The 22,255-nt window shown below is 41.8% G+C and overlaps 1 protein-coding gene across 3 annotated transcripts in view; it reads right to left on the bottom strand.

Moving 5' to 3' along the window:
* Nucleotides 1–10,987: 10,987 nt before the first annotated feature.
* amotl1 (angiomotin like 1) overlaps nt 10,988–22,255 on the bottom strand; it is a 131,465-nt gene continuing 120,197 nt past the window's right edge. For 2 of the 3 annotated variants that reach the window (XM_067986361.1, XM_067986364.1), the window contains exons 12-13: nt 21,085–21,336; nt 10,988–16,760 (exon numbers count right to left, since the gene is read on the bottom strand). In XM_067986361.1, coding sequence (XP_067842462.1) covers nt 16,654–16,760; nt 21,085–21,336 — 359 coding nt within the window. In that variant the 3' untranslated portion in view covers nt 10,988–16,653. The remainder of the gene's footprint in view (nt 16,761–21,084; nt 21,337–22,255) is intronic. The other variant, XM_067986362.1, reaches the window with a different exon arrangement.

Here is a 22,255-nt window from a genome sequence, read left to right as displayed (position 1 = left end):
TGTTAATCACATGTACATTTCTATTAAAAGTTGAATTAACTGTAGTTGTGTCTACTGAGGTCTTAGCCAGGAATTAAGACCCTTTGGTTAGTGAATGATTATTGATTTTTTTTTGGAAATTTCAAAACACTTTCTTTAACTGTTCTGAAAGCAAGCCAGTATATTGAAAATGACAGCCACTCATAACTCCTAGCTGTTACTTTATCATTATTTTTCTTAATACTTCTCTTATAATTCAGTTTCTCACAGTGCAGGGCCACTTGAAGAGCAGCTGCATTATGAATAATATTACCATAACTCACAGTAAATAAATGGAGAATTGAATAAGTCAACTATTGAATTAATTAAATGAATAGTGAATGAAGTCTGTGCTTAATGTTTTCAAACCTGGTAAACATCAACCTTCCCTATTTTGAGGGGTAGATATGAACCTTACCATCTGAAAAGGCTCACGTTTCACTGCTGTTTAATCCAGCAGCAGCGTATTTTGGAAAATAAGGACAGTGATATTTTATTCATCTAATGTAAACTGACTGGTATGAAAAGAAAATGCCCGAGGGTCTTTTAGGTATGGTGTCATCTGATTCCTGAGCCTTTTATAGCCATGGAACGGTATGTAGTTCCTCAGACTGCATGGCAGTGATTGCCACTGGGAACAGCAAAGCCATGGTTTAATAAAAAACAGGATGGGTAATGTAGAGTAAATGAAAAACGTTTTGGTCTTTACAGAGATATGTAACTACGTTGCAAAGACAAAGTGAAGCAAAATCCTTTTGCGATATGCCTAGATTCCCAAAACCTTATACAGATTTCCTTTTTTGTAAAGGGAGATGAAAGGAGGAAATTTATAACATTTTTCAATTTTTTAAATACTTTTTCGTATATGTTACAATTTCTTTTTTAGTAAAGAGTTTTGTAAAATGTTCATTGGTTGGGATTCCAGCATGTGTTCAGGTTGGAGCGGACATTTCAATGGTTTCTAAAATGGGATTATGTATCTGGTAGCTTGTTGTGTCTGAATATTTTTACCATTACCTGAGAACTTCTGGAGAAAGCTGTAATAGTCAGGAAATTGCATCAGAATAGAACAGCAAATGACAGTTATCATTTGAATTATTCACTAAACCTATTCATTAAAGCCAAAACATATTATAAAACAAATATTGCACCACTACCACCTATTTTTGCACTGTGCTCCTTGTGAGGACTCAGAATTTTTTAATCCTAATTTTTTCCTTCTTGGGCTGTTGACAAATAATCTCCTACAATCAACAATTTGAGATGATCTAGACTAAAAATTCCAATCATTGTTGATCCACAATTAGAAACGCAAAGAGAGGACACGAAAAAATACTGGCAAGTAAAATTAAGGAAAACCCAAAAATGTTTTATAAATACATAAAGAGCAAGAGGATAACTAAGGAAAGAGTAGGGCCTATCAGAGACCAAAAAGATAACCTATGTGTGGAGGCGGAAGATGTGGGTATGGTTCTTAATGAATACTTTGCATCTGTCTTCACAAAAGAGGGGGATGATGCACAGATTGTAGTTAAGGAGGAGGAGTGTGAAATATTGGATGAGATAAACATAGTAAGAGGAAGTATTAAGGGGTTTAGCATCTTTGAAAGTAGATAAATCAACAGGCCCAGATGAAATGTATCCCAGGCTGCTAAGAGAAGCAAGGGAGGAAATAACAGAGGCTCCGGCCGTCATTTTCCAATCCTCCCAGGCTACAGGCATGGTGCCGGAGGATTGGAGAACTGCTAACGTTGTACTGTTGTTCAAAAAGGGAGAAAGAGACAGAGTAATTATAAGCCAGTCGGCCTAATCTCGGTGATGGGCAAATTATTGGAATCGATTCTGAGGGACAGCATAAATCGTCATTTAGAAAGGCACAGGTTAATCAAGGACAGTCAGCGTGGATTTGTCAAGGGAAGGTCGTGTCTGATTAACTTGATTGAATTTTTTTAGCAGGTAACAAGCAGGGTCGATGAGGGCAACGCTTTTGATGTAGTGTACATGGCAAGTCTTTTGACAAGGTCTCGCATGGCAGACTGGTCAAAAAAGTAAAAGCCCATGGGATCCTAGGGAAAGTGGCTCATTTGATCCAAAATTGGCCCAGTGGCAGGAAGCAAAGGGTAATGGTTGACGGATGTTTTTGTGACTAGAAGGCTGTTTCCAGTGAGGTCCCGCAAGATTCAGTACTAGGTCCTTTGCTTTTTGTGGTATATATTAATGATTTGGACTTGAATGTGGGGGGCTTGATCAAGAAGTTTTCAGGTGATACAAAAATTGTGCGTGTGGTTGATAGTGAGGAGGAAAGCTGTAGACTACAGGAAGATATCAATGGACTGGTCAGGTGGGCAGAAAAGCGGCAAATGGAATTCAATCCAGAGAAGTGTGAGGTAATGCATTTGGGGAGGGCAAACAAGGCAAGGGAGTACACAATAAATGGGAGGATACTGAGGGGTGTAGAGGAAGTGAGGGACCTTGGAGTGCATGTCCACAGATCTCTGAAGGTAGCAGGACAGGTAAATAAAGTGGTTAAAAAGGCATATGGGATACTTTCCTTTATTAGATGAGGCATAGAATATAAGAGCAGGGAGGTTATGCTAGAACTATATAAAACATTGGTTAGGCCACAGCTTGAGTACTGCATACAGTTCTGGTCACCACATTACTGGAAAAATGTGATTGCACTAGAGAGGGTACAGAGGAGATTTACAAGGATGTTGCCAGGGCTGGAGAATTTTAGCTATGAGGAAAGATTGGATAGACTGGGGTTATTTTCTTTGGAACAAAGGAGGCTGAGGGGAGATTTAATTGAGGTATATAAAATTATGAGGGGACTCGATGGAGTGGATAGGGAGGACCTATTTCCCTTAGCAGAAGGGTCAGTGACCAGGGGGCATAGATTTAAAGTAATTGGTAGAAGGATTAGACAGGAGCTGAGGAGAATTTTTTTCACCCAGAGGGTGGTGAGGGTCCGGAACTCAATGCCTGAAAGGTTGGTAGTGGCAGAAACCTTCAACTCATTTAAAAAGTACTTGGATGCGCACTTGGAGTGCCGTAACCTACAGGGCTATGGACCAATTGCTGGAAAGTGGGATTAAGCTGGATAGCTCTCTCTCGGCCGGCACGGACACGATGGGCCGAATGGCCTTCTTCTGTGCCGTAACTTTCTATGATTCTATGCATTGGTCAACAGGAGGTGTAGTTGTGGTGAGGTAAGTCAACAGTCAATCTTCCCATACTGGTGAGTGCAATCTAGTAACATCATCTAGAGCTCCAACCAGCTCTGCGAAAACTTACAGTGGCAGCAAACTTAAGTGACAGCCTACTTCTTGAATGCATAACCATCTGGAGAGAAGGCATGCACACTACCATCTGTGCTACCAAGTTGCCAACCAATCCTATTTTTAGTTGTCAGAGCTTCTTTTAAGCTCCTGAAGTAACAGTTAAAGAGTAGCAAAATATTTGATCACTGCTCCATTCTTCCCAATTTTTATTTTGGCTTTTAATTGGGTGGGGGGAGGAATGGTTTCTTAATCAACACAGAAAACCAAGTGGAAGATTTGAGTAGAACTAATAGTATGGAGACTGGAGTGTCTACAAGTGCAAGAATTTCCTTTATTTATATCGAGTGAAACTTCATACAGGAAAATAACTAGCATGAACTTCAACCCTGCTCCAATGCAAATGGGCACCTCCTACAGCAGCATGAGTTTGCTGCTCCACCTGCTGCTCTTGTGGCTGAAGTTCCCCATCGATGATGTGGCTCTTGAGGTTATGAAAGAATGGAAAAACTGAAAGCAGTGACACAAACTGTGCCTCGTTATTTATGTTTCTTCTGTGCTTTTTCTTTTTTGCCTATTCTAAGCAATTCCCTAGCAAGTACTCTCCCAAAGGAATTGATTGTTACTTGTTACTTGGTAGATACCAACTTCAGACTAGACACAGTCCTTTGGGACTGCACTGAGAAGGGTCAAAGGACACTTTGGTCTTCCTCAATGATAGCTAAGTCCCAATGGACTTATAAGACATGTGATCCAAACAGTTCACCTTCATGAATGTGCTCCTAGCAATGCAAAGATATAGCTTCCTCTAGCCTGTGTGCAATATCTACGGCCGAACTATGATATGGATTTATGACAAAAAGGAGAAATGACTGTGGGGGGAGGTGGGGGGTTTCAGTCTATACCAACCTATCACTGAGTAACCTGGGAGGTGAGGGTTGGCGAAATGTCTCTTTGCCAGGACTATCACATTAGAACCTGGATTAAGCATTCGGTTATAAGTACAAGCCTGGTGCCTGACATTGAACTTGGATATCTTGAACCGCAAAGTGGGTAATACATTGCAAGCTGCCCTGTGTAGGTTTTTTCATAGAATCATAGAAAGGTTACAGCACGGAAGGAGGCCACTCGGCCCATCGAGTCTGTGCCGGCTCTATGCAAGAGCAATCCAGCTTGTCCCACTCCCCTGCCCTATCCCCGTAGCCCTTCAGATTTTTTCCTTTCAAGTACTTATCCAGTTTCCTTTTGAAGGCCATGATTGAATCTGCTTCCACCACCCCCTCAGGCAGTGCATTCCAGATCCTAACCACTTGCTGTGTAAAAAGGTTTTTCCTCATGTCACCTTTGGTTCTTTTGCCAATCATCTTAAATCTATGTCCTCTGGTTCTTGACCCTTCTGTCAATGGGAATAGTTTCTCTCTATCTACTCTGTCTAGACCCTTCATGATTTTGAATACTCTATCAAATCTCCTCGCAACCGTCTCTGTTCCAAGGAGGACAACCCCAGCTTCTGCAGTCTATACACGTAACTAAAGTCCCTCCTCTCTGGAATCATTCTAGTAAATCTCCTCTGCACCCTCTCTAAGGCCTTCATATCTTTCCTGTAGTGCGGTGCCCAGAACTAGACACAATACTCCAGTTGTGGCCGAACCACGGTTTTTTAAAGGTTCGTCATGGCTTCCATACTTTTGTACTCTATGCCTCTATTTATAAAGCCCAGATTTCCGTATGCTTTTTTAACCACTTTCTCAACCTGCCCTTTTCACCACACTAAAAGCAAATGTACATTGATGAAGAAACTCTGGGACTTGGGACGACGGTTGCTGGAAGGCGCTACCTGGAAGCCAGGTATGAGAACATACAGTCAGCTTATCAGGATTTCGTGCTTACCATAATTGGCTTGCAGAGGACCGAGAGGCAAGCAGCTGCCTCTGAACATCTGCACCGCTATCTCTTGGAACCACTATTTGGTAAAATATGGCCTGTGTCTTTGCTGTGGTTAGGATGATAGTGGCAATACACTCCCATATTATATTGTGAGTTGTGCAGCTCATCGTGCCACTTGTGAAGAGCTCCAGGTACCTGCTATCTGTTTAGCGAGTACTCAAACCTACGCTCGTCAGTTATTTAATAACCAAATAGTGACTATTCTCTGGGGGGTGGGTGGGGCGGAGGGAGAGGGCTAGAAGGTAAGTGAGTCTCTTTGGAGTAAAATTGATTGCAACTTGGCATGACTGGCAGTTCAGAACCAAGTCAACCTCCTGTGGCAGATGCAGTAATCCGATACCTGAACTGTGCAGCTCCACAGTAAGAACTTGCATTTATATAGCATCTTTCACGACCTCATGAGGTACCAAAGCGCTTTACAGCCAATGAAGAACTTTTTTTTTTGAAGTGTAGTCACTGTTGTAATGTAAAATTTAACCAAAGGTTCCATCACAGCTCAGCTTAATCAAATCTTTCCAGCTGCCCATTCATGTTCACTTTCCAGTAGGGGTAACTGGATGGCAATGTAGTTCCCGAGCCAACTGCTGGCCCGGGAGTTGCAGTCATATTTCTGTGACTGGAAGAGAATTAATATTGGGTGCATCATATTGCAGATGGTACTACCACTAGAAAAATAAATTTGAGCTGAGAAATGTCAGTATTTGATCTTTGTGAGTTGTCCATAGGATTTTTAATGCGCAGGATTTTCCAGTGAAACACTTTTTTGGGGATGGAGGGAGTTGGCAATTTGACAACAGATGATAGAGCTAAGAAGGTTAAGGGTGACCTGATAGATTTATCCAAATTATGAAGAGTTACGATAAGGTAAACAGTAAAAGACTGCTTCCACTAGTTGGCAAGACACACTTAAGATAATCGCAAAAAAGAATTAAAAGGAAGGTTAGAAAAAAGTCTTTAGGCAGAGGATCTTGAGAATATGGAATTCTCTGCAATAACTAATCAAATTTAATTGAGGTATATAAAATTATGACTGGACTAGATAGAGTGGATAGGGAGGACCTATTTCCCTTAGCAGAGGGGTCAGTGACCAGGGGGCATGGATTTAAAGTAATTGGTAGAAGGATTAGACAGGAGCTGAGGAGAAATGTTTTCACCCAGAGGGTGGTGGGGGTCTGGAACTCACTGCCTGAAAGGGTGGTAGAGGCAGAAACCCTCAACGCATTTAAAAAGTACTTGGATGTACACCTGAAGTGCCGTGACCTACAGGGCTACGGACCAAGTGCTGGAAAGTGGGATTAAGCTGGATAGCTCTTTTTCAGATGGCATGGACATGATGGGCCAAATGGCCTCCTTCTGTGCCGTAAGTTTCTATGATTCTATGATTCTAACAGTTATTGAAGCAAAATCCATAAGTTCTTTTAAGCAGGAATTAGATAGTTGCTTGAAAAAGGAATATTAACGAGTATGGGGAGTGAGCAGGGGCGTGAGATTAGATTAGATGGTTCATGTGGAGAAAAACATTGATGCTGACTCAATGGATTGAATGACCTGTTTCGGTGCTGTAGTATTCTATAATTCTGTGAAATAAAATATGCATCCTTTAAAAAATTGGTTTTGTGATTTTAGACACCCACTTCTGTCTCCTATTTCTACACTTGCTCCTTCAACTGGGAGGCTGAATATTCCAGTATGTAAAATGTCTCCGCACTCACAGTCAGTGGTCCTCCATGATCACCAATGTGATCATATGTGTGTAGAATGGGATTGATCCCTCTCCCCTTGACAACACAAATTGCTTCTGTGTGGTGCGTCACCTGTGTGGTGCATTGTTCTCTGACTATATATGCTATGCGTTTTTAGAACCCTTCACTCACCTAACGAAGGAGGAAAGCTCCGAAAGCTTGTGATTTAAAATAAAACTGTTGGACCAAAACCTGGTGTTGTGCAAGTCCTTACATTTGTCCACCCCAGTCCATCACCGGCATCTCCACATCACAACCTAGCAGGCTGGTTGAAAGCTTTGTGAGGTGAGGGTTCAAATGATAATTTGAAGCTGAAATTTGAAATGTTGTAACCTTCTGGAGGGTGTTCAGTGCTTTATCACCACAACTTACTACCCCACCATTAAATACTTTTTCTGACCAATTTAGTTTTAACTTAATTAGGAAACAGAAGTATTATGGTGTCCAATTCCTTTGTGTATTTTTCAGTGCCTGTGTGTGAATTTATATCTATGGTTCTTAAGCAGCTTTGCACTTTGTATATCATGTAAATGAAATGGTGCTGCGCTGATAACTAACACAATTAACTTACTCAAATTTTTGATCTATGCAGAATATAAGGTTGTAAGTGGCACAATGTGAATTTGGAGCTTATTTAGCACTCATAGCCAACATGGATGCAGAATATTATTATTTTAATTGCTAGTTTCAATAAGTAGTTATGATTGATTACACCAATTTAAACACTTGGAGTAATTTTGAGTTTGTGACATAGTGTAAAACGGGTGATAGTGAATCAGCAGCCCGTTTTACAGCTCTCCCAATTTTTATTTCCATAGACTTTGTTGGAAATAAAAATCTGGAGAGATGTAAACCATTCTGACTATTCACTATCACCCGTTTTACACTATCACTCAAAGTCAAAATTACCCCCTTGGAGTCCAACCAGTGCACTGAATATACAGCAGAAGCATTCAGGTCTCTACAGGGTACGATCGCCTCTTGCCATCCTCACAAGCATCTGTGACATCTGAATGTCTTTGCTGACACATGTTAATTCCAGATTTTTTGCAAACAGGTGCAGGGGAAGAAATGCACGGGCAGAATGTGAAGCACACTGGTGGTATTCATACCACACATAGATGGAACACTCCGGGAGCTGTCGAAACCAGTTTAGGAATTTGCTAATAGAGTGACTGCTTAGCCACATGAAATCCTTAGCAAATAATATTGTACCAGAGAAAGATGGAAACAGACCTTTTAACAGACTTTAAAGTAATAGTGGTTATGTATTTACATAGGAGTGGATGGGAGAGTTGCAGATTGACAACCATGGTCTGTTCTGTTTTTCTCAGAGGTATGAATTTTGCATTTTTTGATAGAGAAATGCTGGAAAACTGTAAATACTTTTTTTTCCCATTTTATTGTCAATTTTCTCTCCTTGCTGACTCCTTGCTGTGGGACAGTTCCACAGGCACCCCAGCCAAGCAGTCATGCTTCCTGCATGAGCTTCGATGTTCAGTGGTAGTGGACTATTCAACGCAGGAGACATTCAACCAGAGCCAGATTCTGTCTTCAGATGATGTTCACACACGCACACACTCCAGTAGGGGTCACTGGATTGTACACAAGTGGGAACGTCAGATAATTTTCCTCTTCCTCACCTACTGTGAGCACAGAGGCCAAGTATAATGCTCCTACATCTGCACTGGCAGAGATCAGTTAAATTAGCACAGACTGCAACTTGAATCTGGGATCTTCCTGGTGTGTGACTCAGCTAATCACTGAATAAACTCAGGCTTCTCAAATACTTAAAACGTTTTGAAGAATTAGAGTTTTTAGTCAAAGATCTAGCTAGTTTCTTTTTAAAAAAAATATTGGGGCCAATTTTCCACTGTCTAATGCCCCACGAGTACCAGTTCGCGAGGTGCTAGCCAGCAGGGAGAGAGAATCCATTCCCTTAAAAACGTTAGTAAACCAGTTGTGTTTTTATGACAATCTGGCCGCTTTGATGATGAGTTTTTCTGGTGCTAGCCCATAAATTACCACATTTATTGAATTCAGTTTCATAACTTGCCATGGTGTGATTTGAATTCAGACCCTCTAGGTTGCTGTACCATAAACTACTACACCATACCCACTCCTTCACTAGCTAACCATCAATGTAATTGAGGTACTGCACTGTCTTTCGCCTCCAACTCTGCCTTCCCTCACAACCTTACATGAATGTATACACTGAACGCTTCATGAATGCTCTTGCTTGATCTTACCTGCTCTTACCCCATAATGCTTTGCTTGCTGCCAGCTGCGTAGTTACCTGTCGTAACAACCAGTTTCTTAAAGGAGAAAGTGGCCCCTTACCTAAAGCAGAGAGTGGTAAAGGTAGTGACCCCCTCCCCAATATGCGACCTCCAACCTCTTATAAAGAGGAAGTGCCCTCAAACTGCCAGGCCAATAGAGTGGGAGATTCAGAAGAGAAAAGGTTGCTGCAGGGTAGTCCAAGTATTCATGGTCTCCTCCCTCATTTGCTAATTCAGCATACCTAATTTATCAGCCAAATACATAAGTAAGTAATGACAATCAAATAGGAATTGTACAGCTCATCAACTCATGTTAGCCTCTATTCTTCTTGCCCTCTCTTAAATGTTTTGCTGCAAAAAGCAGAAGACGTGCAGGAAGAGGAGGCTGGACCCTCTTCATATGCTGCCAGCTCTTCTTCACATATAGGGGGTGATTTTAAACCCCAAGAATGGGTGGGTCGGGGGGCGGGTGGGAGTTGAAAATAGTTTTTTGGATCGCGACCGCAACCCGGCTTTATTTCCGGGTTTAACGTCGACACGTAAAAGTACAGGCTTCCTACTGGGAATGCAAAGTCCAAAAATTTTGCAATTGCGACCCAAAAAAACAACTATTTTCAACTCCCACCCATTCTTGGGGTTTAAAATCACCCCCATAGAGTCGATCCCCTTCTCCCTCCCGTGAGCCAGGGGTGTGTGCAAGAGTGATACACAGAGCATGAGTAAGCAGGAGGAGCTGGGGGTTGAACATGAGGAGGCAGATATTAGTGACTTTAGAGTCATGAGACCTTTTTCTCTAACTGAGGATCCTCAGTACCCAGATCTCAGCTTTTCAACCAAAGATGTTATCAGAGCATAGAGCATACGTGGAAGAATTAAGGGAAGTCTCCAAGAATGTGTGTGAGGTGGTAATGCACTGATAAGAGTCTGCAACCTGTATCTGCTGCACCACGATAAATGTGAGTTCAGTACTTTTGTTTACCCTGGAGCATGTGGTAGTTCCTATCTGTAGCGAAGATCCCCAAAACAGTCTCTGGAGGTCTGACGAAAGGTCAAAGACCTGAAATGTTAACCCTGTGTTTCTCTTTCCACAGAGTAAATAACAATAGAAAAATTATCTTAGAAAAAATATGCATGAAACTATGAATATTCAGTAGGACTTTCATGGTACTGTATATTATTTCTTATGATGCATGGTCATGAAATGTGAATTATACAGTTTTGAGCCATTATCGTTTGTTAGTTGGGTCACTCATTAAATCACCTTTGAACATTATCAGTCATTACTGTTAAACCCCTTTTTAATCCACTTTACCAATGTATTTAGCAAAGTATGTAACCTACTGTCGCAATTAATTATAGACCAGTTTGGGGGAGAGAGTGGCTTTAGATAATGGATTCACTGAGATACTTAAAGACCAACTGAGCAAACACACAGAGAAGGCCCTTTCTATCTCCATTAACTGTGTACCTGGAAATGAAAGGATATTAAATTGTTGGGATAAATTACAGTTTGAGCAATTGATGTTCAGGAATCAACTGCAAGCAATAATTTCATTTGGAAAGTAATCCTTTTAAATGAGCTGTGAAAAAATGTAGTTATTTTGGAAGAAAAAGTTGAGAGTCCACCAACAAATTTCTTAGTGAACGAAATAATAATTAACATACTAGTATTGGCGATTGTAATCTTTCCACCATGAAATTGTCTTTAAGAAATAATACAATGTATTGTATATTATGTTTTTATTATGTACAATAAGCAAAATGTTCAAAAATGAAGCAAGAAGAAAGACAAAAAAATCCTCTTTGGTTGACAAACATAGTTTTGTGACATCAAGTCCTTTCTCCCCCACTGACGACTGTACAAAAACATACCCTTGATATAATCAGTCACCTGTACAGCACTGGCCAGCCATTGCCTTCTCCTCTGTGACAATAGTTTTGTTCACAACTGTACCAATTAGTACAAACATTTTTACACAAGTCAGCCAAAAAAAAACAAAGTGCTGTCTGGAATGAACTCAGCAAAGAATTAGAAAGTAAACATCACCAAGTGTATAATGTAATGGCCACAATAAGGTTTCTGGAAAATTTTGCACTTTTCCTCAATAGAAAGGTTACCAAGTACTTAAAAATAAAACTGCCTTTTAAAACAGATACTATGTATTAGTGAAAAGGTATGAGAGCTGTTGAGACTTGCATGCCAAAATTTTATTTGGTCAGTAGGGTTCACCCAGTTATCTAAGCTGAATTTTGCACACTATTTTTTAACAAGTCACACCTGCTGACTTATTTAAAAGGAAACTTTTCTTTACATCAACCATTTTAAGAACCATGTAGCCTGGATTTCCTGATCGTATGCACCCAATTTACAAATATAGATTGGGTGGACCTGATCAGGACAGAGATCCATTTTGCCAAATCTCCACCCATTTTGCTGAGAGGATTGTGCTGATTATTTTAATTTTGTTTCTCCCCTAGCTCTGGTACCAATTGGAATCCCTCTGAAGTATTTGGAAGAGGAGGAGGAATCATGGAGGGATGCCAGGCAAGTCAGGCTGCACAAGGTGCCCCCTGCCCATTCATTGGTATCCCACCCCAACATCTGCAGACAAAGATGAACATACTTTGCTGTGGCACATAATTACTGCATGCAGAGGAAGGTAGTGCATGTCCAAAGGAAGATGGGATAGCAGACCCAGTGGCACCACTAAGATATGTGAGTGGCTGACTACCTGTAATGTTGAGTACTTCTCTGGAAGCAGCCCAGTCAAACAATGTCAGGCTTTCAGTGGCAATGCATGAAAGAGGACATGCCTGCCTGGCTGCACCCACTCAGATGCCACCAACCATATCTGCAGGCCCTGAAATACCTATCTGGCAACAACCACGAGGAAATCTCATCACAGGGTTCAGGTTATCAGACTACCATGCGAAGCTCTGTCGTCTGCTGCAAAGACACCTGCAAGTACCATGCAGCATAAGGGTGCCACATCCAGGGACAGTAACGGTCAGTGGGGGCCTGAAACTTGGCTCCACCCCCTTGCAAGCATGCTGACCTATGAAGATGGTACCATGGAATGGTGCAGAGGGTCACCCTCCTCACAACCACTTTATTCAGCATCATTTTCACATCAGCAAGCAATGGGGTGCTGCGTTGCTCTGTCTCTTGCCTACAGATCCATGCTTGTTCCTTAGATTTCCCTTCATTTTTTTGTCTGTCACTTTGTAGTCTTGGAAAAGGCTGCTGATGGGTTGAAATGCCTTTTAAGTCTTCCCAAAGACTTTCACAACTCTTGTCATCCTACTGTGATGATCCCTTTTTATTGTCATTACCTGTGTAAATTTTATTTACACACAATTTTCCATTCCCACCACTAGTATGCTCCCAACACACATTCAAATTTGTACCTAGAACTGAATAATTATGATGAGCTTACCATGGAAAATTGGGTGCAAAAGGTATACTTCCATTCATGGCAGTCCAAAACCTGTTTCTAACCAAAAGGGTCTAAGCTGCACTGGTTTCGGAAAAGTTAGGTTTAAGACTCTTCACACACTGACCACACATACCAACCACAATCACAAGAGCATGCCACTTTGATAGAGTCTGAAGGAACCACAAAATAACTTAGCTTTAAATAATAAAATAAAAATCACCGTATAGCCCTGAAACTATAAGCCAATCAAATTAATGTAAAGATGCTGGGCAACCATGAACTTACCATTGAAATTGGATCCAGCTCAATAAGAGATACCTGTATATTGGTGTTCACTCATTGAAAATGGGTACCTTTCTTGATCTCTAAAAATACTTTAACCTGTATGTACTGGTATCATAGAATCACAGAATGGTTACCACACAGAAGGTGGCCATTTGGCACGTCGAGTCCATGCCGGCTCTCTGCAAGAGCAATCTAGCTAGTCCCACTCCCCAGCCCTTTCCCTGTAGCCCTGCAAATATTTTTCTTTCAAGTACTTATCCAATACCCTTTTAAAAGCTATGATTGAATCCACCGCCACCATTCCCTCGGGCAGTGCATTCCAGATCATAACCACTCGCTGCGTAAAAAAGCTTTTCCTCATGTCGCCTTTGGTTCTTTTGCCAGTCACCTTAAATCTATGTCCTCTGGTTCTCGACCCTTCCGCCAATGGGAACAGTTTCTCTCTATCTACTCTGTCTAGACCTCTCATGATTTTGAACACCTCTATCAAATCTCCTCTCAACCTTCTCTGCTCTAAGGAGAACAACCCCAGCTTCTCCAGTTTATCCATGTAACTGAAGTCCTTCATCCCTGGAACCATTCTAGTAAATCTTTTCTGCACCCTCTCCAAGGCCTTCATATCTTTCCTAAAGTGCAGTGCCCAGAATTGGACACAATACTCCAGTTGTGGCTGAACCAGTGTTTTATAAAGCTTCATCATGACTTCCTTGTTTTAGTTCACAATGTAGTTTTAAAAAGAAGTGGTTCTTTTTTGGGCTCATCAAGGCATGTTAACATTGGGGAATTTTCTATTTCAGTTTCAGGCTGCCCTTCCTGCCACCATCATGTATAGCACGATCACATGTAAAGTTCCCTCTACTCTCTCCTAACAATGCACCTTAGAACTAACCCCAGAAAGCACCTGTACTGGACCAGTATGTCCCATATCCAGCGATCCCTGTAGTTTTCCGAATGAGATTGCTAATTTAGTGCTAAAATAAGGGTAATTTTGTGCTATAGGCCCACACTCAAGCGGAACTAAATTGAGTCTGCTCCAAATGCAATTGATATAGGAAAATCACAGCCAGCACATCTGGGCTAATTTGGGTTGGATTGAAAGACAAAGAGGAAGGGACTGTGTGATACCCTGGTTTTACCTGAATATGAATTGAATATAAAGTGATAGAGATAATAGTGTAATTGTTCTTTCCAATGATAGCTGCAAATATAGAGAAGTTCTTGATATTTACTCACTTACAGATATCATTAACTGACACAATCGTCCAGCAACACTTATAATCATTTAAGTCTAACACAATGTTTAACCATTATTTCAAGTAATAATGGCTTCCCACTGGCTCACTGCATTAAGAATAGAAGGTCCTCCAGTCAATTTGCTTTATTCTATTCAGCAATACTGCAAGTCTATTATAACTATTCAACTCCATTTTAAAGTTTTTTTGCTAAATGGCCTATGCAATTTGTTTTCTAGTAAATGTTTCTACAGGCCGTTAACCATCCTCTGGAATTTTCGCAGGAGTTCTTCCAATCTCCCACTGTTACTTCGGCAGAAGATCAATGGAAATCCTGGAGAAACAGCATCAACGGCTGTTGAGGCCGTTTCTCCGAGTTTTCTGCCAATTTTTTGCCCAAGGTATGGCCAGAGATTGGGGGAACCCCCGGGGAAATTCTACTTACGTACTTTAATCTACTAAAAATCTGTTTTAGTTAATAGAGGGCTTTTGTATTTCCTAATCTGGCAAGATCTTTATCTTTGGACTAAAATATAATTGTCATACTTTTAATGAAATAATGGCTTTAGACATATAAACTAATGAGACATTAGTTCTGCAATTAATGCTGTTTCTACCCATGAAGTGTTGGATATTTGTGGACCTATTTTTTGAGATTCTACTACTATTTAAATGAGCAGCTGGATCAGGCCAGGGAACATGTGTTCAGCCAACTTTCTGCAATAAAATCTCAGCTGGATCTGGGAATAGCAGCAATTGGGGTTACAAAGCAGGCAGATTTTCACCAGACGTTTAGTTAGCATGCACAATACAAGCATGGATCTGGGGTGTGCACTTTAAAATCCTGCACCGGTCCAGAGAATAACAAACTGCAACCTGATGTAGTCTGATCCAGAGAACATCTGCTCTCGCTTTGTAAATCACCATAAGGTCTGCTACGTACCTTGGCTTTGAGTTATAACAGAAACTCCTGCCTCTTAAATATGGTGCAATCTTATCAATATATTTGCAGAACAATGTGTCCACTTGTCCTACCTGTGGCTAAGTCTACTGAAAATGTGATCATCCATTTTCACACTAGCAAAGACTAACTGGACCCTGGGAAAATGTACCTGACAATATTAGTCACTTAATCTGCTTTACGGTATGTATAGAAAATATAATCCTGACTTGTATTGTTTGTCAATAATATTTAGATTCACCATGACAATCACTACTATATAATGCCTAAAGCAATCCAGTGTTTGTACATAAAATAGTTCTTTCACCTCTTTTGATAATATTTTACTCAATCAGAATTAGTGTGATTGACCAATCATTATGCCACAGAGTAAATTCTGTTGTAATCCATACACCGTTAGTGGTTGTCAGTTATATAGTGATGGGCAACACTAGAAATGACTCAGTTATTTATGAGTAAGGTGTGGCCTGGCTTTATGTTTCTGGTACCCTGTATTTTTGTTTTTTTCTGCCTATGACTTAATTGCCTTCGATTGTATTACATGTAACACAAATAGACTGCAGATATTTCTATTAGATTATTATAGTATACACCAGAAAGCCTGCTTTTAAAATGCCACATTATCTATTACTTCAGTAGTGACCTTTCCTCTCATTGGTATTTATTAGTGTATGATTTGCTGAGCTTAGAATTCACAGAAAGCAGGACTGAACTTTACAGAGCATACTCCTAAATTTTAAAAAATACACCAGTAAAATTCTAAAGTAGACAAAGAGCAGATTTACACCATGCAATAGTGACAGAATGATGCTTCTTCATCTGCCTTTTTATATCCCAATATTTACACTATTGGATAGTCTATTGAAAAGCAATAAAGGTGCTACTTTATACTGTGTACTGTGTACACATGGTCATTGTTTTCAGCAGAAGTGCAAAAGAGCCACAGAACACTGATACACTGCTATATGAATGGAAGATAAGTGCATAGATATACGTAATGAGACTTATTTCAAATACAGGGTGCTCAGAATATTGTGCTCCTAGCTCATATCTTTGAGATTACAGGTCCATCAAATACATTCCAGAAAACCACCACCCTATCCTTTCCATCTCAAATAAAAACAGAAAATGCTGGAAATACTCAGCAAGTCAGGCAGCATCTGCGAGGAAAGAAACAGAGTTAATGTTTCAGGTCGATGACCTTTCACCAGAGCCTTTCCATCTCATCTGCTTGTCCTCCTCTTTGATCTTTACATTCCCAACTTACTTACATCATGTTCCACTCGTCATATATCCAGATACAAAATCCTTCACACAATTTCTCAGAGACAAATAAATCTACTTCCAAACATCTTCTGTCGTCTTCTTTTAAAACAATTCTTCACAACTTCTGAAAATCCACACCCTTGTGATTCTCCGGTCTTTAGTGCAAGCTTCGTTCATCTATGGACTGAGCAGCAGCAACATCCTGTTTTTAAATGAGGATTTCTACCACATCGCCGTCAAAGTCAGGTTTGTGAAAGAAATAGCTGCTTCTTCCTTTGCTGTCATGTGACTTGATATGAAAGATGGAAGCATCTGCTAGAGAGAAGGAAACATCATTAGGATGAATTAGTCCTTTGGGACTGTAACTTCTTTTTGGAGGTTCCTAAGTTTAAAGAGGCACTGCCTTCATGAAAAAGTGTTTTGAAAACCTTTATTATTCTTTGTTTTGAACACATATTATGTAATTGCATCAAAATGCATCATTGCATCAGTTGTATATGATGTGGAGACTCTGCCGCCGTACCTCTCGCACACTCCGCAACCATCTCATACACCAACTCTACAGCAGACGCCACAACCTCGAAACCAAGATAGAGTCCATACTCTCAACCTGTACTCAGGACACAGCAGACCAGCTACGTTATACCGCCAAACAGACGAGGCAACGGAACTACGCTGCCTACATGAAAACCAAGAGCAGGAAGCTTGAGAAACTCGGCATCACCACCAGCAACGACCAAGCTTCCCCTGGTACCACGGTTGCAACCACAGGGAAGTCTATTGTCAATTTATCCGACCACACCCTTCAACCAGACGAAATCGAAGTTCTCAGCCGAGGGCTCAATTTCTGCCCCACTACCAAAATGGACCCCACTAGTCTCGCGGCGGACACAGAGGAATTCATCAGGAGAATGAGGCTCCGGGAATTCTACCACAAACCCCAAGATTTCAGCAGCGAACCCAATGAGACAATCGACGATCCGGAACAGCAGACAGAGGGATCCGCGGTACAGCAACCGAAGAGGAAAGAGTCAAACTGGACTCCTCCGGAGGGTCGCTGCCCTCAGCTGGACATGTATGCTCAAGCTGTCAGGAAATGCGTCAATGCCAGATTCATCAGCCGCACTCAGAAGACAGTCCAGAATGTCACCCGAGCACAACGCAACGCCATCAACGCTCTCAAGACCAACCGCAACATCGTCATCAAACCAGCGGACAAAGGAGGAGCCATAGTCATACAGAACAGAACAGACTATTGCAAAGAAGCATACCGACAACTGGACAACCAGGAACACTACAGACGGTTACCCGCAGATCCGACCAAAGAACACACCCACCAGCTCAACAAACTGATCAAGACCTTCGATCCAGACCTTCAAAGCATCCTACGCACTCTCATCCCACGTAATCCCCGCGTGGGAGACTTCTACTGCCTCCCAAAGATACACAAAGCCAACACACCCGGACGTCCCATCGTATCAGGCAACGGAACCCTGTGTGAGAACCTCTCTGGATACATCGAGGGCATCCTGAAACCCATCGTACAGGGAACCCCCAGCTTCTGTCGCAACACTACAGACTTCCTACAAAAACTCAGTACCCACGGACCAGTTGAACCAGGAACACTTCTCACCACGATGGACGTCTCGGCACTATACACCAGTATCCCCCACGATGACGGCATCGCTGCGACAGCATCAATACTCAACACCAACAACAGCCAATCTCCGGAAGCCATCCTACAACTCATCCGCTTCATCCTGGATCACAATGTCTTCACCTTCGATAACCAGTTCTTTACCCAAACACACGGAACAGCCATGGGGACCAAATTCGCACCCCAATACGCCAACATTTTCATGCACAAGTTCGAGCAGGACTTCTTCACTGCACAAGACCTCCAACCAACACTATACACCAGATACATCGACGACATTTTCTTTCTATGGACCCACGGCAAGGAATCACTAAAGAGACTACACGATAACATCAACAAGTTCCATCCCACCATCAAGCTCACCATGGACTACTCCTCAGAATCAGTTTCTTTCTTGGACACACGAATCTCCATCAAAGACGGGCACCTCAGCACCTCACTCTACCGCAAGCCCACGGACAACCTCACGATGCTCCACTTTTCCAGCTTCCACCCTAACCACGTCAAAGAGGCCATCCCCTATGGACAGGCCCTGCGAATACACAGGGTCTGCTCAGACGAGGAGGAACGCGATGGACACCTACAGACGCTGAAAGACGCCCTAGTAAGAACGGGATATGACGCTCGACTCATCGATCGACAGTTCCGACGGGCCACAGCAAAAAATCGCATAGACCTCCTCAGGAGACTAACACGGGACGCAACCAACAGAGTACCCTTTGTCGTCCAGTACTTCCCCGGAGCGGAGAAACTACGCCATGTTCTCCGCAGCCTTCAACATGTCATCAATGAGGACAAACACCTCGCTATGGCCATCCCCACACCTCCACTACTCGCCTTTAAACAGCCACCCAACCTCAAACAGACCATCGTTCGCAGCAAATTACCTAGCTTTCAAGAGAACAGCGTCCACGACGCCACACAACCCTGCCACGGTAACCTCTGCAAGACATGCCAGATCATCGACACAGATACCACCATCACACGAGAGGACACCACCCACCAGGTGCATGGTTCATACTCCTGTGACTCGGCCAACGTTGTCTACCTCATACGTTGCAGGAAAGGATGCCCCAGAGCATGGTACATTGGCGAGACCATGCAGACGCTGCGACAACGGATGAACGGACACCGCGCAACAATCGCCAAACAGGAGGGTTCCCTCCCAGTCGGGGAACACTTCAGCAGTCATGGACATTCATCCACCGACCTTCGGGTAAGCGTACTCCAAGGCGGCCTTCGAGACACACGACAACGCAAAATCGTCGAGCAGAAATTGATAGCCAAGTTCCGCACCCATGAGGACGGCCTCAACCGGGATCTTGGGTTCATGTCACGCTACACGTTACCCCACCAGCGAACAAATGTTATCTGTTTTTAATATAATGGGTCATTTGCTGGCTCTCTCTGCCTTCCGGATGTTTCTGCCTCTCTCTGTTTTTTTTTTCTCTGTTTTTTTTCCCTGTTTTTTTTCCCTGTTTGTTTTTTTGTTGAATGTGTATTCGGGGGTTCTGCAGGTGACACCTCTCTGTCTGAACACGGTGATTGCCTTGGCAACGGGCAGTTGCAGGGGCATTCTGTAAACACCATGTATTGTTCTATATGTATAAATGCGTAGGCTTCAAGAAGCTCCTGAACATTTACCTGAGGAAGGAGGAAGTCTCCGAAAGCTTGTGAATTTAAAATAAAATTGCTGGACTATAACTTGGTGTTGTAAAATTGTTTACAGTTTTCAGTTGTATATGACACTGTTGTGACGAAAATTTTGCATAACTCTTCTCCCACCCCAAAAAAAGGTTTCCCCAAATACTTTTTCGTTAAACTATATCCTGCAAATTAATCTATTAAGGTATGACTTCCAGGATAATGTAATTAATGACAAATAATTGCTGTTAAAAATGTTACTATTTAACACTTTCATTTTTTGTTTTAATTTTCTGCCCCTTCATCCTCTCCTTAAAATCCCAATCTGGGGTCTAACTCCACAGGTGTCACTTGTCGTAGAGCCTCACTCACATGGCTATTATTCATGTGAGAGTGTTAATGATGGGTGTCAATGGGTTATTCAATTGTGGAGAACATGATTTCTGAGCTGAATGCTGTCTTCATCTAATATTCCAGTGGGGCTTGCTGAATACCAATGAGGAATGGGAGCCCGGGCTAATTGTCTCGTCCCCAACCCTATGTCTATGTCTAGTTGTAACACCCTGATCACTGCTCCAGCTGTGATCAGCCACCTCAGTCAACATGAGGGAGTTTGTGAGGGATGTCACTATCGACCCAGCTGCTTTATTTTTGACTGCTGCATTTAAACAGTTGCACACATGTGCAATTGGACCCATTCCTTGCTCACACATGCAAATGCTGCTATTTAACACATGCACAAAGTCTTCTTTAAAATTGCTACTCCTCCACATCCACATTTGGACTGGAAAAAAGATGGTAGAGATATATCTACTTTTCAGCACGTTTCACTGAACAAAAGCAGGAATAAGTAACCATGGTGGATTTTTTTTTCTCTTTCCTAGTCCAGGAAACTAATTATAATGCCCCAACCACTATCTAAGATCAACTAATTCAGCACAGTGCATGAACCAAATCTGAGATCTCTCTGGTCTGTAATGCTCAGGTTGCATTTAACTTCTGAGTCCCTGGAGTTAGCTCATGATTACTATCCACCCTTAAAGGGGAATGTTAATCAGTGCTGGGGGGAGGGGGAGGAACTCATTTGAATGGTGAAGTACTCCACGGTTCTGGGTGCCAATCACACAGCAAAAGCACAATTATGAAGTTTAAGTTTATGCTGTTTAAATCCAGTTGATCACACTGAAAAAGGTCGCTCATCACATCCGATCCCATCCTTGAGTGATATTACTCTTTAAGAAGTTTAAATATCAGGACACTTTGCTTTGTACATCTCAGGGAGGGAGTCTCAAATCAACTTAATTAATAACCAACTTTACAATGTGCAGTACAACTTACCTATTTTTTCTGCACTGCCTCGTGCTGATTTAGGTCTCACGACGGGGCTGCCAATGGGGGTGGTACTGAGCCTTCTCCTTCCATGGATTGGGGCACTGCTTGGACGGACCAGCTCAGGACTTTTATCTGTCTGAGTACTGTTGTCTTTACTGCCAGTTTTAATATGAGTGGAAATCACTGGGATTGAAGATGCAGTCATTTGAAGTGAGGAACGCAAAGAGTTTTGTTGATTGTCTTTAACTTGAAGCAATCCTGTGAAATGCAACCAGATTAGGAGTTGAGTGTTTGAAAGCTTTATTTATTGGCTGCATATAGTGTCACCACTATTTCTGGCCAGAAAGAAGATGATTGGGTAATTCCCCCGTCAATCACGCCTGGAGATCGCACTGCTGTAAGTGACTGGGATTGAATTCACGCATATAATTTGTATGCAACTATCCTCCATTCACTGCAATTTGCTGGAGAAATAATCAAGTTGTATTATGTAACTATCCTCCACTTGCTGCATTTTGATGGCGAAATCAGCCTGCTTCTATCGGTCATGAGTTCTGTTTCCTCTAGTTGATACTCTTTTTAAATAGACTCTGTAGACTACTGTAGTGCGCTGTTTAAATAGACTCTGTTTGCTGAGTAAATAGACTTTGTTTGCTGAAAATAGACTGTAGATGTGAGTTGTCATAAGTCCCGCCCTGCCTCCAACTCACTGGCTGCCACAGTGGTGTCGATAGACACTCTGTTATTTGTAAGCACATTTTAATCTGGTCCTATGTAAATACAGCAAATTTGGCTGTGTAACAGATTCACGTCAGACTAAAATCTCAACGGAAACACACCATAGGGTAGAATTTCCAATCGGGAAGTTCACATATGAACACTTAACGCATTTGTACTACATTACAGTGTACACTACTTTTATGCAGCTGCTAACCTGATTAAAACTGCTTTTGTGCTGCTACTCTCAATAAATGGTGGCCAATACTATAACATCAAACAGGTTCTGAATACATTTTTAGTAAGTGCAATTCTTTTTATGCATGGCACACTAGTGAGTAATGCCTCCCTTTATAGTTTTGATCGTGCTCTTGGAAATGTGACCACATAGTAGACAGCATCAATGAACAGACCTTTATGTATTTACAGAGAATTGTGTATCACACACAAACAGAAAGTC

This window comes from Heptranchias perlo, chromosome 6 (genome assembly GCF_035084215.1).
Source record: "Heptranchias perlo isolate sHepPer1 chromosome 6, sHepPer1.hap1, whole genome shotgun sequence".
NCBI classification, from domain to species: Eukaryota; Metazoa; Chordata; class Chondrichthyes; order Hexanchiformes; family Hexanchidae; genus Heptranchias; species Heptranchias perlo.
Note: the sequence above shows the minus strand (reverse complement) of the source record. Positions and strands in the feature narration are given on the sequence as shown.